The 10,491-nt window shown below is 37.8% G+C and overlaps 1 protein-coding gene across 1 annotated transcript; it reads right to left on the reverse strand.

Moving 5' to 3' along the window:
* Positions 1-6,088: 6,088 nt before the first annotated feature.
* LOC149155369 (zinc transporter 1-like) lies at positions 6,089-9,573 on the reverse strand. Its single transcript, XM_089445439.1, has 4 exons — positions 8,717-9,573; positions 8,530-8,591; positions 6,956-7,085; positions 6,089-6,809 (listed from the first exon to the last, which is right to left on the reverse strand). Exons 1-4 carry the CDS (start codon positions 9,177-9,179, stop codon positions 6,406-6,408), a joined length of 1,059 nt encoding a protein of 352 aa, XP_089301565.1. The 5' UTR covers positions 9,180-9,573; the 3' UTR covers positions 6,089-6,405.
* Positions 9,574-10,491: the final 918 nt, after the last annotated feature.

Consider the following 10,491-nt stretch of genomic DNA (forward strand, 5'->3'; position numbering starts at 1 on the left):
TGGTTTAATATGTAGAATGGTGGGAATTAAGAATTATAGTTTGAGTTGTTTAATAGGTAGCGTTTGAATGGTTTAATATGTAAAATTTAATAGGTAGAGTTTGAAAGGTTTAATGTGTAAAATAGAGGGAATTTCAATGTCAGGCCAGAGTAACTCCAGCAATTAATGAGCGCAAGACAGAACTGATGTTTTATTCATTTAGACAATTGTTATTTATACATATACAAAACAGATCAGTTCATCTTCTAGATGACTGTCCAGCTTCACCTCATCCGTTTCGGATTAGGTGTCAACATTCCCCCCCTTAATCTGAAGGGATGTTGGTGAGTCCAAGCATCGTTCTGAATCTTTCAAGCTTTTCTCTTCCAAGCGCTTTGGTGAAGATGTCTGCAATTTGCTCGTTTGTGGAACAATGACGGAGATGGATTGTTTTGGCCTCAACATGATATCGGATCAGATGATATTTAGTATTGATGTGCTTAGTACGATCATGGAACTTTGGGTTCTTGGCCAACTTTATTGCAGAGGTGTTATCAATCATGAGTGGAGTTGATTGTATTTGTTTTACCTGCAAATCTTCAAGAATTTTCCTGAGCCACACAATTTCTTTCGTTGCTTCAGCTGCTGCCACGTATTCTGCTTCTGTTGTGGAATCTGCTGGTACTGATTGTTTGCGTGATCTCCAGGAGACAGCTCCTGATCCAAGACTCATAGCATATCCTGAAGTAGATACCCCAGTTTCTTTGTCTCCATCGAAGTCTGAATCAGAGTATCCAATCAAGTTGAAGTCGTCCACCTGTGTATACTTGATTCCAAGGTCTTGAGTTCCCTTCAAGTACCTTAGAATTCTTTTTGCAGCAGACCAATGTCCCTCACAAGGCTTTTGCATAAACCTGGAGAGGATTCCAACAGCAAATGAAATGTCTGGTCTGGTAGTAGTGAGGTAGATGAGACTTCCTACAAGCTGTCTATACTTTGTTGCATCCTCAAATTCCTTTCCTTCAATAGATGTCAGCTTCAAGTTTTGTTCCATTGGAGTAGAAAGGGGATTGCACTCTGTCATGCCAAATCTGTTTAACAAATCTCCAATGTATTTCTTTTGAGAAAGAAATATGGACTTTGGATGTTGGGTTACTTCAATGCCAAGATAGTAATGAACATAGCCCAAATCAGTCATTTCAAAAAAATTTCCTAATTCTTTCTTTATGGATGCAATATAGCTTTCATTGTTCCCTGTCATTAAAAGATCATCTACATATACCACAAGATATACAACTGTTTTGCCAACTTTCTTGACAAATAAAGTTGCATCATCAAGATCAAAATGTTTGAAATTGAGTTTCAGAAGATGCTCAGTTAGTTTTTCATACCAGGCTCGTGGTGCTTGTTTGAGGCCATACAAGGACTTCACAAGTTTGCATACTTTGTGTTCATGTCCTTTCACAGCAAATCCTTCAGGCTGGGACATAAAAACATTCTCTTTTAGATCTCCATTCAAGAATGCAGTTTTTACATCCATTTGATGGACTTTCCAACCGTTCTGAGCAGCTAGTGCAAAGAGTGTCCGGATGGTGGCCCATTTTGTTGTGGGAGCAAAAGTTTCCTCATAATCGACCCCTTCTTTCTGTGGAAAACCTTTTGCCACAAGCCTAGCTTTGTGCTTGTCAAGTGAGCCATCAGCTTTGTACTTGTTCTTGTAGACCCACTTGCAGCCAATTGGTTTGGTTCCAAATGGAGGATCAACCAGCTTCCAAGTGCCATTCTTTATGAGGGCATCATACTCCTTCTGCATCGCTTCTTTCCATTCATCATGAGAAGCAGCTTCTTTGAAGGAAGTTGGTTCAAAATCTGTAGACAAGTTCAATTCACAATCATAAGTAACATCCATATCAACAGGTGAATTAGAGTTATCTACATCACCTCCATCTTGTCGATTTGTATTTCTGGTTCCTGTTTTTCCAATTTCATCAGGATGAACACTTTCAAGTGTCTTTGTCAGCCACTTTGGGGGACCTTTCTGAGATGGTCCAGGCTGTTCTGTTGATTGAGTTGGGTCTGAATCAAGATTGAGTCTCCCAATTCTATCAATTACATCACTTAAAGCATCATCCGTTGTTGGAGTGTCATGCAGGGGAGATTGTTCTTCAGAAGAAGATTCCACATGTTGATCTAGTATAGGAATCCCCCCTTCAAGATGTGGAATCTGATTATCAAACTCTTGAAATGATTTCGGTTTTGTGAATCTATCCAAGCGATCAAGTTGCCGCTCAACAACACTGTCAGATTTGGATGATTCAAGAAAAATGACATCTCTAGATAAAACAAACTTTTTATTTACTTCATCATAGAGGCGGTATGCTTTAGATGTGTTTGAATACCCCAGGAAGATACACTTACGACTTCTAGCACCAAGTTTGTTTCTATGTACCTTTGGTATTAAAGCATAACAGGTGGAACCAAATATCCTGAGATGTTTTACCGAAGGAACATGTCCATACCACAATTCATAAGGAGTCTTGTTTCTTATAGCACTAGATGGACATCTATTCTTTATATATGCAACACATAGAACAGCATCAGCCCAAAACATTGTCTTTACATTTTTGAAGAAAAGCATGGATCGTACCATATTCAAAAGTGTTCTGTTCATTCTTTCAGCTACACCATTCTGTTGAGGATTATAAGGCACAGTTGTTTGATGTTTAATCCCATGTTGGCGGAGATAGTGTTCAAATTCATTTGATGTATATTCTTTTCCATTATCAGTGCGAATAGACCCAATAGGAGATTGTGCATCATTTTCAATCCACTTATGAAAATTCTTGAATGTTTGAAATGCATCAGATTTGTTCTTCAATAAGTAAACCCAACACATTCTGGTGTAATCATCAATAAATGTCATGATATATTTATTTCCATTTGCAGAAGGAACAAGCATTGGACCACATAAATCTGAATGAATAAGTTCAAGCTTCCTATGTGCTCTTGAATGTGAATCATGAAAAGATTGTTTGCTATGCTTTCCTAGAATGCAAGCATCACATTGTTTATGTTTTCTAGGAATTGTAGGCAAACCAGCAACACCATTTTTCTTCAACAAGCGGAGACTATCATAGTTTAAATGTCCAAATCTAGCATGCCATAATAAACTTGATGGAAGTGTACCTTCATCATGATGAGAAATATATGAAAAATGTTGTGCATGAGCAGAGGTTCCTTGCAGTTTAAGAAGTCTTTCTTCTTCTATACCTCTCATGACAAGTGAATGGTCAGATGCCTTTCTTACCTCAAGCTTTCCATCAAACATATGAATGGAGTGACCTTGCTGGCGGATGTGGACCAGGGACAGCAAGTTTCTCTTGAGCTGTGGGAGATATAGAACATGATCCAGAAGAAAGTCTGGAAGACCAGGCAGTTTAAGCCTGACTGTGCCAAGCCCTGATGGCTTGATTTTTGACTGATCTGCAAAGTATACTGCTCCATCAACATTATCAGTGAAATCTTCAAAAAAATCTTTCCTATGAGTCATATGACAGGTTGCTCCTGAATCAAGCAACCAGTCATTTTTCGAAGAAGTAAGTGAAGCATTAAACAGATCTTCATTTACTCCAATGTTACATTGTGCCTCAATATAGTGAACGGATTCAGGTGCTTTACCTTTGTCTGAGTCATCAATTTTACCTTTCTGCTGATTTCTTCTCTGCTCAATCTTTTCCCATGGTAGCTTGCATGTAGAAGCATCATGAGATCCATTTCGTTTGCAGCGAATGCAATGTAAGTCTGCCTTTTCTGCTTGAGAATGTCTGCCCCCCCTGCCTCTGAAATATCTTTCTCTTTCTTTTGAATGCATACTGTAACAAAAATTATTTTTGCTGATGGAAAAATAATTTTGCTGATAAAAAGAACTTCTACTGATGTACAGTGAAAGTATACTCAAAAGGGCAACAGATTCTTTATGCACTAAGTTTTCTTCAAATGTCTTCAAAATAAAATATCCTCCACTAAGTATGTCAAAGGAAACATAAACAGAATAGCCCAACACATCTTTAAAAACTGAAACTGCAAAGGAAAATTCACTTTAGCATATGGACTGAAAATAAAGCAACCATGTTCATTTAACATTATATCTTCAACAGTTTTGGCAGATCCACATATTCCAGTCTCTATCACGCTTCACAGCAATACGCTCAAGCATGGCATCGTAGACCCTAGACATGCATTTCCAAATTAAATTAAGAAGCCTCTGCTGCGGGCTGAGCGAGATTCAATTTCTCTAGTAGCTTAGACAGAGATTCGGGCGAGTAAACCTGGTACTTCACTTCTCCAGAAGGCAACAAAAAAAAACTCCGCTAGTTCCAACTTCTCGGGAGAGATAGCAGTACTTAAATGAATATATGCTGCTACATAAAACAAACTTTTTATTACAGCGGTTAGAGCGTGCAGTTATCGTTAACGATCCAATTCGTTTCAGCAAAGAGGAACTAAAACAAATGCATTATATGCACACGTGTCTTTCGGAGACGATAAGGCTTTACCCTCCCCTGCCCATCGAGAGAAAACAAGTCTCGGAGGACGTGGTGTTGGCAGACGGCACGGCAATTAAGAAAGGGACTGTCATACATCATTTACGCCATGGAGCAGTTCTTACAATAAAACCGAGCGAATAATAAAAACGCAGCAATACACAGTCATATTTCAGGTGAGATGGGGGTAGAGTAATAAACCCAACACAGCAACTGTTCTACCATAAACCACAGTCATATTTCAACGCAGCAATACACTGTTCTATCATACGCAGTAATAAACCACAGTCACCATTACAAAAAACGATACCTCAGTTCTCAGCATACCACAGTCACCATAAAAAAACGATACCTCAGTTTTCAACGCAGCCACCATTGCAGTTACCATTAAAAAACGCAGTCATGGTTCGACAGCAGAGCTTCAACGCAGCGTTCCAGGGAATACATGAACGCATCAGGCTCAAAAACGCATCAACGCTCAAAACGCATCAACGCACATCAGTTACTCATGGTCAGAGGGCGCAGTCTCCAGAGGCGCAGTCTCTGGCAGTCAGAGAGCGCAGCGAATTCAGGCAAAGGCAGAGGCAGAGCCAGGGAATCACGCCAGAGCAGCTCTCAAGACAGGAGTTACTACTATTTTAGGGACTGGGACCTGAGCTCTGATACCATGTCAGGCCAGGGTAACTCCAGCAATTAATGAGCGCAAGACAGAACTGATGTTTTATTCATTTAGACAATTGTTATTTATACATATACAAAATGGATTAGTTCATCTTCTAGATGACTGTCCAGCTTCACCTCATCCGTTTCGGATTAGGTGTCAACAAAGAATTATAGTTTGAGTTGTTTAATAGCTAGAGTTTGAATAGTTTAATATGTAAAATTTGAGTATGTTAAAAAAAATTAGAGTTAATTTTATTTATATATTTAAAAACATATTTTAAATAATAAAAAAGCATAATTTTATTTAAATTTATTTTTACATTTTAAATAACAAAAAATTATAATTTTATCTAAAATTTTATTAAAAAAACAATTAATTTGAAATAACTAAATCCATTTATACATTTTAAAACTGACCAGAAATCCCAATTTCAACTAAAATCGTGTCACTGCCATTAAAAACAAAAAACAACACAGCCAATTCTGAGTCATTTCTTTTTCCACAATCCAATAATACACTTGCCCTCCCTGCTGAAGTAATTAAGAAGGTAGATACTTCATCTTCTGGCTCTTGAGGATTAGGTTTCGCCATCAAAGTCCTGGAATTTTATGGTTGGTAGATTTGTAGAAATTTCCATCAGGTCCGACAAGGACATCGGCTCTACTCAGATTTAGGTGACAGTAACGTTGACAAGCGGCTATGGACACACAATTAACGGAACTAAGTAATGTGATGGCAGAAAGATGTAATTCATGAACCAGAGTCAGAGAGATTAAAATAAATTAACCATTAACAATTACAAATGTTGAGATTAGCACAAGTTTAACAATCGCTTCTCAAAGCTCGCGCCTTTTCTTTGCTGAGCATTAAAAGAAAAGAAAAGCATTCTGACTACAATGTAAGAAAGCAATGTGATTAATTCATAACATTGTTTGTGATTCAGAAAGACAAATGGATTTGCTGATATTTCGTATCCATTTATCTTTATTTTTATCCTGCAACCAAACTGAGTTACCGTGGTGGGATACAAAAATGATTTGTTTACCAGTGTATTAGGGATGCTATGGCCAGGGTCGTGCCAAGTTGAATTCTAACATCTTAAATTAATTTCTTAATAGTAACTCTAATCCTCATCTTCATCCTTGTCCTCAATCTTTCCCATGATATTTGAAGAACTTTATATTGGCAAAATTTGCAGCTAGTCCCAATTCATTGCCACTAGGTGTCCCAAATCATTACTACTGCAATCAATCCAGCTCCAGTGAGTACAGCCAAATATTTGTAAAATGGTTTGTCAAAGGGGATAACAGGGTTTTTAGGGTCGTGTATTAATCCTTTCAGAAGAAGATGGTTAATAGCAACATAAACAAAAACACCGCAGGCAAAACCCATGGAGATTGCATAAATCCAGTCCGCTACGTGGCCCTGTGTAGTGGCATCGATAAGTATCCCAATTGCAACTCCAATGGGGCTCGAAATGGCAAAGGCGAAGGCATACCCTGCACAGGAGAGGAAGGGCCTGTTGGGAACTATGCGCAAGAGGGCTATGCCCATCGCAACCGCAGCGAATATCTTGTGTAAACAAACCGTCCACAGAGCTCTCCACGCATCAGCCTCGGTCGCTGTACCAAAAAAAATTAGGTTTAATTGCCTTAGAGGTATTCATTAACCTTAATCTGAAAACAGAGCAAATTTGGCGCTGGAACCGACAATCTAATCTAAGCTTGGCGCTGGAACAGTACAATATAATAGAGGAAAGAAGACTTGCCTGCAACACCGATGGCGATCCCTTCGAAGACAGAATGGAAGCAGAGTGCAAGTATTAACAATAAACTATCTCCCATGGAGGTCTTCTTTACCAACGATGCCGCCTTCACCATGTTCGGTTCTCCATCTGCCTGCAACAGTGTTTTGAGGGTATGTTCATCTCATAATCAAATTTAATTACATTCTCATCGTAACAAAGAAAACCTCTCCAAACCCACTGTGCATTGATAAAATAAAATCTGCAATAACACACTCTACATTGATAAAATCAAATCGGTAAGAGCACTAGTCTAGACACTAATTTGGTGTGATCAACTTCTGTAGTGGGATTTCGCTGCTAAAACTTTAGCTAGTGTATATGGTTTTCCCTCCGGTTTTGAACCTTTAAACTCACACTACTAATTTGGATCCACTCGGTTTTGGGATTTTGAACCTTTAAACTCACACTAATTTAGATCCACTCGGTTTTGGGATTTAGCTGCTAAAGTTTAAAGAGATTTTAGGATTTTGAACCTTTAAACTCACACTAATTTGGATCGACTTGGTTTTGGGATTTAGCTGCTGAAGTTTAAAGAGGTTTTGGGATTTTGAACCTTTAAACTCACACTAATTTGGGCCGACTTGGTTTTGGGATTTAGCTGCTAAAGTTTAAAGAAGTGTATATAGTCTTGCCTTTGGTTTTGAACCTGTAAACTCTCAAGAACAGTATAACCATTAACCCCACTTCAATTATCCTAAAATTAATCACTTATTTCACAGCAAGTTAAAATAACCCACCAAATACAATTTAATTAACCACAAAACTGGCCCAAACCCACCTTCCTCCCAAACTTTCCAAAGAAAAACAAGAGAATGCTTGATTAACATAACCCCAGGGTTGATAACCCAGGTATTACCAGGCATCCATCCAGAAAATCCAAAAAGGAAAAGGAAGAATCCTATGGGCTGAGAACCCAGAGCATTATCAGTATAAGGTTGGCCTCTATTCAGAAATTCCAAAGAAAAAGGGAAAGTACTCGAACAATTCTTTCCTGTTGATAACTCAGGACATTACCAGGTTCAAGGCCTAAATCCATCTAGAAATTCCAAAGAAAAAGGCAGGGTACTGGACAAGCCATGACCTTAGGACTGGCAGCCCAGGGGTTACCAGCCACTAAGCTGGAGTCCATCTAGAAAATCCAAAGAAAAAGGGTGAATCGTCTGGACTGATTAGCCAGCGGATTACCAGCAGCACGGCTGGCATCAATCCAGAAATTCCAAAGTGGAGAGTGCTCAAGCATAACTTTCTGGTTGATAACCCAAAGATTACGAATCGCAAGGCCGGCATCCATCCAGAAATTCCAAAGAAAAGGGAATAGTGCTTCAAGAGCATAACCTTCAAGCTGATAATCTATTGAGTTATCAATAGCAAGGCAAGGCCAAAGATCGATATGCCCCCTAAAAATTGCAGAGAAAAACTAGAATGGTCGGCGAGCATAACCTTCAACCTGACAGTAAATCTTTGGACCAAACAAACTTTCACTTTCATGCTCCAATATATATATATATATATATGAAATTTCATATTCAACTCACCAGAATGTTAAGTGCTGCCTCGCCAGTTTGTGTGGGTACTCCACTTTCAGTAGCGCGAATATCTAGTAATTACAACATTACTGCTATGGATCAGCCACCGAAATTGGATTTCAAAATCAGAAGCGATTAATTGTAATTTTCTATATGTATCAACAGAACTGCTTGGCAGAGGACGGACCTCACTCACCGGCTATTCTTTGAAGAGGAATTGCAGTGATGTTTGACCCATCTTGCTTCTGATACATCCAAGCAACGATGAGGTCTCCGAGCATGGTAACAAGGTAGCCCGCAGTGCAGAGCATGAATGCAAAAGGATACGTCTTGTCCGTCAAATCCCCAAAAGTCGATGCGGAATCGCTGAGGAAATGCATCCAAGCCGTCCCCAAGAAGACGCCAGCCGCGAACTGAGTTCCCAGCAAAAGAAAGCTCTCGTTCCATCTGTAAAAATAGGGGGAAATGCCCCCTGCAAATGTGCCCACAAAAACTAGTATGAGACACCATATCTTAACTAGAATTAGGCCTTTTGCTCTCAAGTTCAATGAGCCATCCCTAGAACCTCCAGAATCGCTACCTCCATGGGCTATAACTAATGGAATGAGGCCGCAATTAATTATGACAATGGCTGCAGTTGCAATTGTTCTGGCGGCCATGACTGGAGATTGAGATGAATTTCTTTTGGCTTCCTGTTCTGCTGAAAATTTTGGGTTACAGATTGGGGAGATGAATTTCTTTTGGCTTTCTGTTCTGCTGAAAATTTTGGGTTACAGATTGCATCCCAAATCTGTAACCTGCCGACTGAGTCGCGCGTGTAGTACTATGTACTACTCTAAATTCGATTCTATAGATTTCCTACTCCATCCTCGCTGTCCTCGCGATTTTTTTATTTTTAAAATTTGACTACATGGAGCCAAGTCTCCCTGAAAGGCTAAGCGAGGAAGCAGTCTCCGCTACTTTTTGCAATTTCCTATCGAAAAAGAAAATCGTGTGACCGACTATACGCAGGCCGTGGAATTCATGATTATTTTGCCTGTAATTATTTTAATTCGCGAGCCGCCCACCTCTGTTTTTCCATGGCACGCCTAAATTTTATATACTCAATTTTAATGTTTTAACAAACACTTTTAAAAAATATCTTTAACGAATAATAGGCATACCGAAATATTTTTCGATTAAAAACATATTATGTATAAAAATATTTTAAACAAAATCATACATATCCTGGTAAAGGAAAAACTTCATAATGCTAAGTACATGACATGTTTTCACTCTTAACCTTCCGGGCTTTGCATTTTAAGTGGATGTTTTAAATATGTAGTTTGAGTGTAGATTTAAGAATATTTTGCGAATTTTCTAATATAACCATTTAATTTATTGATATTTATTGGATTTTTAAAATTTATTTTTAATTAAAAATAAAAGATATTATTAATATGGTATAGATTATAAAAAAAATTAATCAAGTTTTATGTTTTATAGGTGTATTTTAACTTAAGGAGGAAATAGTTTTTTATTGGAGTTAGCAACATAATATGAATTAAGTTTGTGATTTTTGTTATTTAAAATATAGTTTTGAATGCATAAATAGATTCTACATCATGAAAAACACAAGTAGCACTTGACTACTACAGATTAAATAATTTAAACTGGAGTTTTTAAAAATCTCTATTAATATTATATTGATTATAATTATTTTTCTTCTTTAAATAAGCTTTATATTTTATATGTGAAGTTTAACTTAAAGAAGAAATAGTACTTTTCACTGGAGTTAGCAACACAATTTCAAGCAAGTTTGTGATTTTGTTATTTAAAATACAGTTTTGAATGCATAAATAAATTCTACACCTTGAAAAGTACATGTAGTACTTGAATACTACAGATTAAACAATTTAAACTCTAGTTTTTAAAAATTTCTGGCTAATTTTAGTTAAAATTAACCAGAAAAAATGTCATGGAGTGCTTGAA

Source organism: Pinus tabuliformis, chromosome 9, assembly GCF_031772625.1.
Source record: "Pinus tabuliformis cultivar Carrire ecotype Pingquan chromosome 9, CPIR1, whole genome shotgun sequence".
In the NCBI taxonomy this organism is placed as follows: domain Eukaryota; kingdom Viridiplantae; phylum Streptophyta; class Pinopsida; order Pinales; family Pinaceae; genus Pinus; species Pinus tabuliformis.